This window comes from Dermacentor variabilis, chromosome 10 (assembly GCF_050947875.1).
Source record: "Dermacentor variabilis isolate Ectoservices chromosome 10, ASM5094787v1, whole genome shotgun sequence".
NCBI lineage: Eukaryota > Metazoa > Arthropoda > Arachnida > Ixodida > Ixodidae > Dermacentor > Dermacentor variabilis.
Window position 1 is genome coordinate 118,131,905 of NC_134577.1, and position 13,963 is coordinate 118,145,867.

Here is a 13,963-nt window from a genome sequence, read left to right on the forward strand (position 1 = left end):
GAGTACGCTAACAGCGACCGGTTGTGGCATTATGTGAAATAATGTAATCCGAGCTGCACTCACAGCTATTAATAAAAGCAAACTGTAAAATCGCATCACAGTAACTAAAGGCAGTGAACTCAGCAGTGCCATGCTGCACTAACCTTTATTCACTTTGCACTTTGTTTTTTCTTGCAGGCACAGTATTATCCTACTAGCATTGGTCGACCACAAGTATCGATTCAGATACTGCAATGTCGGTGCCCCAGGACGCTGCCACGACGCACATGTGTTTGGTGTTTCACGGCTGTCGAAGATTGTCAACAGTCCCCTTTTCAAAGCACCTGTTGCCGCAGTGGGTACCACAGCAGTCCCACCGATAATATTATGCGATCAAGCATTTCCACTAACCCCAAACCTCATGAAGCCATTTGGACACCGAACTGTCATCAGTGAAGCTGAAAGGAATTTCAACTGTCATTTATCTGGAGCAAGGAGGATAGTTGAAAACGCATTCGGAAGGCTAAAGGCCCGGTTCCGTTTCATTGCGAAAAGAATGGAGTGTTCTGTTGGCAATGCCCGTTTGGCTATACGAGCATGCTGCGTGCTCAATAACATTTGCGAGCACTTCAACGACAGTGTCCACCCACAGTGGTTAAGTGAGGTGCAGCAGTCCAATGCTACATTTCCACAGCCATCACGCAGAACAGAAGCTGAAATTGGAAATGCATCCGCCATCAGGACAGCACTTGTGGAATGTTACAAGCGAAGGAACTGAACGCAAGAGTCCCAAGAATCAGCAACAATTGTGGAACACCATGTCAGTTTTTACTAAAAAACTTCAACATTGCATCTACAAGTTTCTCTTGCAACTTGAGCCCCTCTTTACGGAGATCCATTTCCATTTTGTGCGCATCAGCAAACTGCTCTCTCTGCCGTCGCTGCTCCTCAAGCATCCTTTCTTGAAAGTCGCCAGCCGGTTGCCTTCTCTTCCTGCGGGCACATTCGGAACTGCCACTTGCGAGGTTCCTGGATTCAACCTGTTGTACTGGCGACTCGGAAGGTGAACAATCTTCGGCGACGTCTTCACAAGAAGCAGAGCCGGAATCAAGCATGTCGAAGATCAGCTGCGTTTGAAGAAGGGATCCGAAATACATTGACCACATTAGTTGATGTGTGAAGCGGTAAACAATTAGTTCAGGGTTTTTACTTGCAAGAGAGCTGCCTCTCCTTGCGTGTATGTATTCACGTTTTTTTATTTTAGAGTCTGCATTTTTTTTATTCTCCAAACAGCGCACTGCCAAGCTTGCAAAATGAACAGCGCGTGAGCACAAGCAGAAATGAACCACAGTATTAACAAGAGCAGTCCGCTACACTGCAGGGTTGTGCAGATTATGGGCTTGGCAGCACAGCTGATGCTACATTATGTCTTGAAATTTAGTTGACTGTAATAAAGCATATATAGTCTCCACTATGCATTTCTTACTTCTTCGACGGAGGCAGTGCTGCTTGTTGTGCTCTCGCTGCACCCAGCCTCTTCCATTAAAGATGTATCGTGAACAGGCAGGGATCCTAGAAACCTATGGACTTCGGAGAAGAATGGCCAGCTCGGCGGTGATGACCCTGTTGTCATGTGTTTCAGGCAGCTCCTGGATAAGAAAACGAAAGAACTAAAATTTTATATACTCAAAATGTAAAGATATACACAGAGCAAAACGTTTGCCGATAGATACAAACGCGACTTGATGGTACAGAAAGCCTGAGAAGCGAAGGTAACCCTTTTTACTCGAAAAAATTTAAAGTTTCTCATGTTTTCTTGTCTGAGAACAACGCTTGCGCATGGTCCGAGAAAAATGCAAACCGTAGTCACATCTGCAGAAATGAAAACATGCAGACGACTTCCTGCTTCGTATTATATGTTGCCGTGAGAAGGCGTACAATATAATGTGAAATGCGCCTGTCCATAAGTTAAGGTTCCCGTTATCTTGTGACGAACGAAATCATGCTATTGACGACCTGCGCGGGTTGTCATTCTTCGCCGCATGTGAAGGCGAATTTGCGTTTACTCAGACCGACTCGCACTGTAAAGGAATTGCAGAAACAGCCTTTAGCGCGTCGTCGACTTTCGTGTGTGCAGGGCGCAGTTCAGCCCTGCAAAATTCGACGCTAGCTGAAATGAAGGGTCTCTGCCTTAAAACCTTCGTTACTACGGCTCCGTCCGCTAGATTAGGGTTCCGTCGCTGCCTACTACGGAAACAACGTTCGATGCTGAGGTCGCGACACCACAAACGAGAGCTTGCAGCTTGCGACCACAGCCTGAAGCCGCTTCAAGGTAAATTTAGCGCTCACAGCTTACTGCTGTGCTTTGTCTTACCTGTAGGTCTGTCCCAGGTTCTCTATCTTGCTGTGCACTTGCGCCTTTGTGCGAGGTACACCCATGCTCGTCAATGCTTGTGCAATGCCATCGTAAACGCCTCCGTTGTGCTTCTGCGCACGCAGCGAGGGCAGGTTGTCTTCCCATAACTTGATTAACGCCCAGGTGTCTCTCTCCGACCACTGTACCCGCGGTTTTCTTTGGCGTGCCGGAGGCTGTTCGTCGGTACCGCTCGCCGTAGCCATGGTCGCAGAAAATGGCGCGAATTTGCATCGTCTGTTAGCGTCACGTGATATTTTCGAACTGCTTACGAGAGTGCCGTGCAAAAAGTGCAAAACTGCGCCTACTTAAGGTTCAACGAAAGACAAAACCCTTTTTTGTGATGTGTACACTTGAAATAAAAATGCACTTTTGCTTCGTTTCTTTATTGCATGATAATTACTGGTGCCCACTGCGTTGGAGGCTACGCCTTTCCAGCCGTAAAAGAGATCGGTGATCTCCGGTTTCGGAAAAGACCGCTTCTGAAAAAGAGATTAAACTTTGGCGTGTGTCTGCGGATGCAACTCCTTTGTGTGAGATGTCTTTTTCTTCAAATGCCTTTAAAGTGCTCGTGTGACAGGGGTATTATCCAAAAACAAACGGGCTGTCTCATTGACTCAATGACTACATGGTTAACTTACATATGGATTGTGGTAGCACTTCTACTTTGTAAAGCTGCAGATGTACCCATTAAAATGACTTCATAGAAAAGTTCTTTTGTACAAAGAACAACAATGCCACTTCACCGGGAGCAACATACATGATGCAGGAAAATGATTAGAATCCTCCCATAATATAAAATAAAATATATCTTAAAAGTACCTTGCACAAAAGTTCTCTACCAAAACACACTAATAGCACTTGAATAAAGCACATCCTTGCTTATAAGCAGGATGCTCATAGTGCAGCACGCAGATCACCAAAATACAAACAAAACATTTTTAGACTTGCTGAAAGTGTCTCGCACAAAAGTCTACACACATGCGCAATGATGGTCTCACAAGTATGACTTTCCAGTAGCAACAACGTATGTGATGCAGAGGATAAAGGAATCTTCCATGACATAAAAATTATATCAAATAAAAAGCTCTCGCAATTTATTTTACAGTCACAATATTGGTCTCACAAAAGGTAGCTTTGCAGTGGCAGCAATATTCATAATAAAGACAGAGGCTAAAAAATCGTCACGATCCAGTGATAAAAAGCGCTTTGCATAAAAAAAAATAATGACATCTTTCAAAAGCATGTCTTGGCAATGGAGGCAATTCTCTAAGGCTATTCCAAAATTTTCTATTCCAATTCTGCAATCAGCCCTCCATGATTGGTCGAAAGCTTTTTTAACCCCCCCCCCCCTTGGCCTGTATGTCACGCGACGTCGCGAAAACCGCGACAGCTCCCCATCTGATATGACGTATACACACTGATTATGCTTGGTTGGACCAAACAAAAAGAAATAGTTATTTCTTATTCAAGGCCTTTTCTCCATTAGCCCTCGGGTATTAGTCAAAAGTTTTTGGACTGCACCCACTTGTCCTGCCTGTCGCGCGACGACACAAAACCGCGCAAACTCACCGCGTCAAAGTTTACGCATTAAAGATGCATTACTATGCCGAACAAAACTGATTTTTTTCTCTGAATAGCTGCAGGCTGCCCGGTTCTGAAAGGAATAAAAGATGGCTGCCGCCAATCGCTCACGCACTGGCTACTTGCATCTGCCGGAGAGCATGGGTTTGTTTGCGTACAATAAAACTTTTTGCGTGGCCGTGTAACGTTATCTAGCGATTGCGGCATGTTCATGACCTCGCTCTGCCAAGTATTCTTCGCTGAGGATCCGTTTTAGCGTCATTCATAACCTTCCGTTGCATGCCGCCGCGATTTTTGACCAGCCACCGCAAACTAAGTAAGGCAAAGCGGGCCAATCGCAGACGCCGGCACCACCCTATTCATTCTGTTATCGATTTTCAGTTCACTGGCTCGGCCCCATCAAATCCCTGTCTACTTGAGCGTGCTCCTCGCTTCTTATCAGCCAATTAGATAAGACAAGCCGTTCAGTGTCGGCAATGTTATTCGTTTTTAAAGCAAACAAAAATGACTTCCTATAAATGGGGAGAGCGTTTGATTGGTCTGTTTAAACAACCCTTCGGGTCACGGCCCTATGCTTACGTCGGTGGGTACGCAAATTTGACGCCAGGAGATTGGAATAAAAACATATTGGAATAGTTTTACGTTATAGGGCCCAAGGAAGCTATCTGCGATGGGTCCGAAGGCTAGCCGACCTGAGATAGCTGATGGCTTCGCATGCACAGTGTTCTCGCGTGCGCAGTTCACGGTGAAGCGAGAGACAGCCCGGAGTGGAATTGGCACCCCGCCGCGGCCGCTTTTCATTACGCCAGCGTTCTGATAGCGAGCGTCCGCGGTCATCGAGTGAGATGTCTTCGTGTTTGCCTGTGCGCGCGGAACAACGTGCTTTTTGGTAATTTAGTTACTGATCCAATGTTTGCAGCAGATTAATAATTTGTTATAGCAGTCAATGCTTTATTTTTCGGGTGGAACAGACTTTTTAAATGCGTAAGCATTTCTATGCTTATCCAACGAGCAAAACCGTCGGTCCATCTGTTCGTCCTGTAAGACGATCGCTTTCAAGATAGGGCCCGCAGCAGTGAGCAAATTCACCTTCGTTCTGCTCCCGCGTAAACGCGAGCTACGTGGCGAGAACACGGAGCACACGAAGCTATCAGCAGTCGGCGCTCGCTGTCGTCATTGGAGACCGTTTTCAAGATACGGCCCTCGCCACCGCGCCAAACGCAGCCACCGCCGGAGCGCGGTTGATCACGGTTCATAACGGTTCGACGCCGATGGATAAGGCGCTAAAGAGCGATGACAGCTTATATGGATCTGAGGGTCATCAGCGCACCTGGCGTCGCCAGCTGCAGTAGTTCACTCAAGGTAGATGTACTGGTAGCGAAGGCTCCATAGACGCCCATTGGTCCAAAAAATGGCGGCTCGTGGGCACTCCAGCGCCCCCTGGATTTTTGGGGGCAAACTACGCAAACGTGACGTAGAATGACGTCACGCATACGTATGCTTTTGGCGCGAATTATAAAGCGGTCTTTCTGTAGAATCCGCGTTTTCGAGCCCGTACCTCTCGAAGGTTGCTGCCTTTCAGCGCGCCCCAACCTTTGCCAGTCAAATGTGCTCGAGTTCCTGCTAGTTATGGCCTTGTTAATGTGCAATTGGGAACGCAATGAAAGTGACTGGTAAAGGAGGGGCAGCATAGAAAGGCAGCAACACTTCCAGACACTGGCGAAGCATGCATGATTCGTAGTGCAAATACTGGTGCTAGTACTTTTGAGAGCTTTTGAGTACAGCAAGGTATGATGCACAAAGCACTGGCTCAAGTGCACAGTTCGCAATAGAGTGTACGGCAAGTATGGTTTTCATAGTTTCATATTCATTGTTTATTGCAGCAACCAAACAAATACAGTCACAAAGCACACCCTTGGCACACAAACAAAAAATACATGTCACAGGCAGCACAAGCAGTATTTAAGTTGGCTAATCATCTCAATAGTCACAGTGCAAAGACGGAAAAAGACTTCGCACTGGCCGCACGCCGAAGGAAACGACAAAACCGAGAAAACTGCCGCAGCGGTGCAGCGGGCTGCAAATCTTACCGAACGGTGACAAAGAAGCGACGTGCAAGGACGACGAAAACTTCGCAAAAGGAGCATTTTGAGACCGGCGAGCTAAATTTATACGCTTTACCAGGCGCGCCATCGCAGACAGCTAGCGACAAGAAATCGCTTCGTAAGCTCCCGCCACTGTGGCCGGGTTAGCCGGGTATCGAAACAAGGCCTGCAAACACGCGCTGTAATGCACCGCACACTCATGAATAGGGGGCAGGTCAAGAATGTTGCAAAAATACAAAATTTGCCAGGTTTTAATAAAATCACTTACCTCTTTCATAAAACAAGGTGCTAATATATTTTTTCTTTTCTATTGGCAGATTACATTCCAATTTTGTAGCTTTATCGTTTCTTTATATGAGTGTTTTGCCCCCCATCCTCTGGTTGTGCTGCAGTCGCGCTAAACCACTTTTCGGCCCAGCCTTCGCCACCACTTTAAATCCGCCTTGGTTCACTTTCATCATCGTCACCCGGCGCCACCATCAGCAACAGTTCGCGACGCCGCAGCGCTGTCGTCGCTGTCGTTTGTACTGATCGGATCAAGTTTCGTACCGTTGATGATGACACCGGGCTGCGTGAAGATAACCAACTTGCACAACACCTGCGCATACTTACACAACTCGCAGACGAGTTTCTGCGTGATTGTTACAGCGGAGTTGTTACACGCTAGGTCCTGGCAGTTTATGCGCATAAGTAAAGAAGGTGGCGGCCACCCAAGAGCTATAAGAGCCAAAGCATGAAGCAAAAGCGTATTGCTGGGTACGCCCCAGCTGCGTTTATTCGCGAGAAGTGTCAAAACGTATTGGGATAAGAAAATATCGTAATAAATGAACTCAAAGCGGAATAGACACTGTTTAGTATAGATTGTGGTCTGACGTCGCGGATTCTATAGGCAAATCACCTAACCTTAACTCAGTGCCCTTTCAATCCTGAAATGGGTAGGCCACGTGCAGTGAGGGCTGCAGAAGAACAGCGCGCCTACGAAGAACACCATCGTGAACAGGAGCGGGAATGTGCGCGGCGACTGCGGGCGGCACGTAATACAGACGAATATTGTGCCGAAAATGCCAAGCGTATGTACCTTCAATTAAATCCCCCCTACTGACACCACTCCCATTCTAAATGAGGGTGATTTCAACATAGATGTGTCTCGGCCAGATCTAAAGTGGTCCGTGGCGTTTCTCCTCGAAAGGTTCGGCATTCAATGTTACACAAACATCACTGTGCCCACGACGTGTCATCAGTTGTGTACAGACCTCACATTGGCCAAGCGCTTTTCCAGTGTCCCCACAGAGCCCCTGGCCGTTTATAAAGTGATAGACACCTTGGTGACCAAATAACAAATCCAGAGAAGGAAACGAAAGGTTAAAAATAAAGAAGCTTGAGTATGCAATTTAACAAAAGAAAAAAACTTGAAAAAACGTAATCCATTGCGGCAACTGTCTTATTTTCAAATAGCACACATATTATCAACATATATATTACCATATGTACAGTTACGCTGGTCATCCACCTGCACAGAGTGGAATGGCTCTTGATTTTTTTTTTCTTTTACTGATGTGTGTCCTTCAAAACGAAGGAAGGGACAGTGGCTTTTCTTTCTACTTGAGACGAAATAAGCAATGGTAAAGTTTTTTTTTTTTTTTTGCAGAGTCGCAGCTAAATATAATTTGCTTTTGGTACGGCGGTGCTTTGCGTTCAGTGTCTACTTAGCTCAAAACGGCGGACGTTCATTCTTGTTCGTGTTTCCAGGAGCAGTACATCGCCGCGCACAAGCTTTTGGTTAACATGGCTTGTGCAAAGAGCAGAAAGTTGACAATCGAAGAGTTTTTGAAGTTGTACCAAAACTTGAAGGCGACACATCCAGCGACGGGGAAATCTCTGATGTACAAGGAATTTGAGGTGAGCTCGAAGTTGTTTTAACAATGCAGGCTTTGCCGACTTCTCTTTTAAGCTATAACGCATAACTCCTAGTAAGATCAAATAATATGGTATTTTTGTGCAAGACACAATTACCAACAATAAAATCATAAGAGATATTTCAAGTCGAACTACTTGTAAACTATGTCGCATAAAAATAGCAAGCTAAATGCTTTTTCGTACATGTTTACCTGTAGTAGACCAAAAGTTTCACAAGCATGGTTTTCTCCAAGAGATGAAACTGAACTTTCTGAGGCACTGTAATTCTGCCAGAAGCCAGTAAGGTTTAACTTTCACTTTACCATTGACTGTATTAAATATAAAGGGGGATAATGTGCAGCAGCTTTGTCGTTATATGTGATGCAAATTGTTGATGAATGTTTCGCACGTTTCTAAAGGAATTGAGCCGAATGCGCCCACACCCTGACGCCTCGGAATACAAAGGCGCAAGGGACGACTGCAATGCCGGCAAGAACAGATCGCAGAAGATCTTGGCCGGTAAGCCGACGACCTTAACAGTTGCTCCAATATGTGAAGCCCGCATCCCTGCTAGGACAGAAATACATCGTTTAATTAGAATCGACAGTATTAACCCCGCAGGGGCGCCTGCGTCAGTAGGCGTTTGGCGTGTTGCCACACGACATGCTCGAGCGTGTGAGGGATGGACCCTCACGAGTTTAGCCTTGCGCGGCTGAGCCGTGTCTTGGAAAAGGGGCACCCTGGCAGTATAGCCGATGCCGGGTATTTGGACCTTTAAGAACTCCGGTGTAGGCGACACAGCTCTTTGGCATCTGCTTAACACAAACGGGACCTCCAGGCTGACCCACCTGTAGGAAATCGGCAGTGCCTTTTCCTGTTTTCCTTGTCAATCTTTTTTCTCTCTCTCGCTTTTTCATCTTGCCTGTCTTATCTTCCCTTCTCACATCCGAATTTCTGGGCGGCAAGGGTTAACCTCGCCGGTGTAATTACCCAACCTTGAGTATTTCATACTAGGCTATAGCGGCGATGCATGGCTGGCGTTGTAGGCATTCCTCCAACTTTGTAGAGTCCCTTTGTTGGGCTCGGTGGTGTGTGGTTACCATCGCCACCAAATTTTGCAATTTTATATGGCAAACGCTTTTCCCCTACTACCCGCCGGGGTTGCTTAGTGGCTATGGTGTTGGGCTGCTAAGCATGAGGTCACGGGATTGAATCCAGGCTACGGCGGCCGCATTTCGATGGGGGCGAAGTGCGAAAAAAACCCGTTTACTTAGATTTAGGTTCCGTTAAAGGACTTCTGGTGATCCAAATTATTTCAAAGTCCCCCACAACGGCGTGCCTCATAATCGAATCGTGGTTTTGGTGCGTAAAACTCCATAATTAAACATTTTCCACTACCTAATCGCTTCCTGAAGAGGGGCCACACCGATGAAACATTGTTTTTTTTTATGCAACCAAAACATTCTATTTTGAGGTACCACGTTGTACACAGCTACCATGAAACAAAAATAGTCCGAATGATCATTTCCAACCAAATGTCTCACCGACGCATTTCTTGTAGCCAAATTTTTCACGGAAACAATCGGCTCAGTTTAAAAAGTAATGAAGATGGGAAGCGGCGATGGTCTCAAATTTCGCGACAAATCACAGTATGACAAACTCTCGAAACTTGTAGAATTTGGGAACATCCCCGTTTAAGTGGGCCTCAGAGGTCGATGAACACATTGCGCGGTATTATCTCGGACGGTGAGCTGCTCGAACTCAGCGGAAGCAAACTGCTTGAAGGGTGACCAGACCAGAACATAGTCAAGGTGCAAAGGATAACAATAAGGCGAGATGACAAAGAACTACCTGCCAAGCACATACTCATTACTTTGGGAACCAGTACCCGATCTTAGTCAATCGAAAGCGATTACTGCAAGTTTCGTGTCAGACCATACATTCCAAATCCGCGTGCGTCAAGTGTCAGCATTTTGGGCATGGCTCACAAAGCCGCAGAGGGCGTGTTTGTTGTGCTAAGTGTACTTCTATTGAACACGCTTCTGACATCTGCACTTCAGCAACCCGCTGCGCCATCTGTGAAGGAGTCTGCTGCGACGCATGACAACAGAACGTTCCACCACCTGTGGAACGTTCCTTTATTCCATGTTAGCTAGCAACCTGCTCAAACCCAGGGTCGCTCATAGCACGAGCGGCACGAGCCTAGCGAAGTCCGCTTCTTGCTGGTGATGATGATACCACAGATTCTCCCCCCTATAAGTTCAAACGCTCTGGAGGATGGTGCTGTTTTGCTGAGCGACGCAAAGGTTCAGTTGAGAGAGTCGGAGAGCTACTGTACTTCCGTCCGAAAGTCCTTGGCGGGGCGTTACCCTGTTGGTATCAGACTATTCCGTGGCCGAAGCGTCCCGATGTCGCACTGGGTCAACATGCCACCATTTCGTTCCTTGAGCCGTGTCCACTGTGACTATAGGCTCTCCTTGCTTATCACGCACGATACCAGGTATCCATCTTTTTTCGTGGCCGGGACGTGGTAAAATTTGGCGTAATAGTTTATTAAACCCAAGAAGGATTTCAGCTCGCACACCAAATTCGGGGTGATGCTTGGAGAACTGCTTCAGAGTTGTCATCCTTTGGGTCAAATCCATTCGCATCAACTCGATGTGCAAGGAACGTCACTTCTTTTTGTTTGAATTTGCATTTCTTGATGTGTTTAGCCTGAGACCGTAGTCGAGTATGCACTCCAGGACTCCTGAGTTAGTTTTATTCTAGTTATTTAGCTCCAAGAAGCCACAACGAAAATTCAGACGACGACAGCGAGCTGCGGCTGAACCACATTCGAACCCTTGCATGCATGGTATGCGTGGTAGATGTTCGCCGCGTGTTGTGGATGATTGTTATTTCCATACTAAGGCACATACATACCCACAAGGAGGAATTGACCCTGCAGCGGCAGGCACATATCCTGCTAACTAGCTCTTTGAGATGATCGTCGCGTATTAATTATGATGATAATTTCTCTATTATGGCACATACCGACAGCGACGGAAAGGAGACCGACCCTCGTGCCTGTGCAATCACTGTAGTAAATGTCATCCTGCGCAAAAGGGTGGGAGCAAGGCTCGTACACGTCCCAGTTTATCTCCATTACGACGTCCTGCGATGGACGGACGGACGGACGGACGGATGGATGGCTGTTATGAGCATTCCCTTTGGAGCAGGGCGGTGGGTTGCGTCACCAAACTCTTGCTATTATGCTGCCTAATTTCCTACCTAGCTTAAACAAGAAAATCTGAAAAAGACTATGAATTGCCACAAGGAAATTTTCTGATCCCATATTGCGAACTTTCCTTTTGTACGTCTCCGTTTTTTGTCGTTTCTCTACTTTTCTTCCACCAATCCTCCAATCGCCTCTAGTTGTGGATGGATGGATGGATGTTATGAGCGTCCCCTTTGGAACGGGGCGGTGGGTTGCGCCACCGAGCTCTTGCTATTATACTGCCTAATGTCCTACCGAGGTTAAACAAAAAAACATGAAAAAAGAACACTATGAAGTCCCACAAAGAAAATTATTGATCCCCTATTGCGAACTTTGCTTTTGTACGTCCCTATTTTTTGTCGTTTCCCTACGTTTATTACACCAATCCTCCAATCGTCTCTTACTAATCCCTATTGCGCACATGTTTACTTTTCCACTGCTCCCGTTGAACCCAAGGGCTTCAAGGAGGCCAGTGGTGCCTAAACCGACCGCTGTGTAGACGTCTTCACATTCTAATAAAACATGCTCCATAGTTTCCCTAGCTTTACGGCAGCAAGCACATGCTTCTTCTTCCGTCTTATATCTCGCTTTATAGGTGCGTGTTCTAAGGCATCCCGATCTCGCTTCGAAAAGTAATAAGCTTCCAAAAAAAATGAAGCGCCAACGGTAACGGCACACAAAGAAGGAACAAAAGACAGGAAGTGCCTTGTCCTGTCTTTTGTTCCTTCTTTGTGTGCCGTTACCGTTGGCGCTTCATTTTTGGAGGCTATGCACCAACTAGCCCCACAACGTGTTTTACTGTAATAAGCTTCCCTTTGAGTTATCATGAATCGTTTCTATCGTGATTTAGTTTTTTCCTCCTAAGTATAGTTACTCATGGCAGGTTTCTTTTCCATTGCCGCCACCCATGAGATTAATTCAGCCTCTCTGACTTTCCGCTTGATGTTCTTTGTTGCTGTGTTGCCCACCCTACAGGGCGCACACTTGCCGGTAAGCTTCCTAGTTCTTTTCCTCCACTGTGAATCAATGTTTTTCTTGTACAGATACCTGAACACTCTCCCAGCCCATTTAATTTCTTCCATATTCCTCAGACATTCTTCACACTCAATTTTACGGCGAGCTTCCCTCACTTCAAAACTAGTCCAGCCCATATCACCCTGCACAGCTTCATTTGTAGTCTTCCCGTGAGCGGCCAATGCGAGGCGACCCACTGACCTTTGGTTCCCATCGAGTGCTGATTGTACCCCTGATTTAAAACAAACAACCGCATTTTCAAAAGTAGGTCCGGGAACCATTACACCTTTCCACATACCTCGGACCACCTCCTGCCTATTGTATCCCCATAGCGCTTCGTGCTTCATTATGGTGGCACTCCTAGATGGCGGTGCCATCCCTGTCACCAACTTATAAAGCGAGATATAAGAAGAAAGAAGAAGCATGTGCTTGCTGCGGTAATGTTAGGGAAACGATGGAGCATGTTTTATTAGAATGTGAAGACGACTACACAGCGGTCGGTTTAGGCACTACTGGCCTCCTTGAAGCCCTTGGGTTCAACGGGAGCAGTGGAAAAGTAAACATGTCCGCAATAGGGGTTAGTAAGAGACGATTGGAGGATTGGTGTAATAAACGTAGGGAAACGGCAAAAAACGGAGAGGTACAAAAGCAAAGTTCGCAATAGGGATCAGAAAATGTCTTTGTGGGACTTCATAGTGTTTTTTTCATGTTTTCGTGTTTAACCTAGGTAGGACATTAGGCAGTATAATAGCAAGAGCTTGGTGGCGCAACCCACCGCCCCGTTCCAAAGGGGACGCTCGTAACATCCATCCATCCATCAAGAACAAAGAACGCCATCTCTCGGGTAATAGAATATAAATACCTTGGTATATCGATAAACGAAGGCAATAGATATATGGAAACACAGGGGAAAAATAATAACAGTAAAGGGGAAGAGAAATGCAGCCATAATGAAGCACAGAGCACTATGGGGATACAGTAGGTATGAGGTGCTCCGGAGTATGTGGAAAGGTGTAATGGTTCCAGGGCTTACGTTTGGAAATGCGGTTGTTTATTTCAAATCAGGGGTACAATCAGGACTCGACGGAAACCAAAGGTCAGCGGGTCGCCTCGCATTGGACGCTTACGGGAAGACTACAAATGAAGCTATGCAGGGTGATATGGGCTGGACTAGTTTTGAAGTGAGGGAAGCTCGCAGTAAAATTTGAGTATGAAGAACGGCTGAGGAATATGGAAGAAAGTAAATGGGCTGGGAGAGTGTTCAGGTATCTTACAGGAAAAACATTGATGCACAGTGGAGGAAGAGAACTAGGAAGCCTACCAGCAAGTATGCGGCCTGTAGGGTGGATAACACAGCAACAAAGGACGTCAAGCGGAATGTCAGAGAGGCTGAAATAATCTCATGGGTGGTGTCAGTGGAAAAGAAACCTGCCATGAGTAACTAATTAAGAGAAAAAAACGAAATCAGGAATCAAACAAATTGTGATAACTCAAAGCGAAGCTCACTACTTTTCGAAGCGAGATCGGGGTGCCTTAGTACGAGCACCTATTGGCGGCGAGGAATTACGGAGTGGCCATCTGTCGGAAGCGCCTCCCATGCGTAGTGTGAGGGATCACGCGGCGCCCTCCTCATAGGTTTCACTTACGGCGCTCAATAAAAACACCACGCGGCAGCCCTCCTGGACATTGATGGAAGTACTCTAAAAACGAGGGAAG

The 13,963-nt window shown here is 46.5% G+C and overlaps 2 protein-coding genes across 3 annotated transcripts in view; one reads left to right on the forward strand and one right to left on the reverse strand.

The window, feature by feature from the left end:
* The window catches only part of LOC142560907 (receptor-type tyrosine-protein phosphatase mu-like), a 101,480-nt gene that overhangs the window by 46,679 nt on the left and 40,838 nt on the right, over positions 1 to 13,963 (forward strand). For both annotated transcript variants that reach the window (XM_075673321.1, XM_075673322.1), the window contains exons 6-7: positions 7,831 to 7,980; positions 8,397 to 8,496. In XM_075673321.1, the coding sequence (XP_075529436.1) occupies positions 7,831 to 7,980; positions 8,397 to 8,496 (250 nt within the window). The remainder of the gene's footprint in view (positions 1 to 7,830; positions 7,981 to 8,396; positions 8,497 to 13,963) is intronic.
* LOC142560903 (uncharacterized) lies at positions 786 to 2,949 on the reverse strand. Its single transcript, XM_075673320.1, has 3 exons — positions 2,354 to 2,949; positions 1,466 to 1,628; positions 786 to 1,106 (listed from the first exon to the last, which is right to left on the reverse strand). The coding sequence occupies exons 1-3, from the start codon at positions 2,596 to 2,598 to the stop codon at positions 801 to 803; spliced, it is 714 nt and encodes a 237-aa protein (XP_075529435.1). The 5' UTR covers positions 2,599 to 2,949; the 3' UTR covers positions 786 to 800.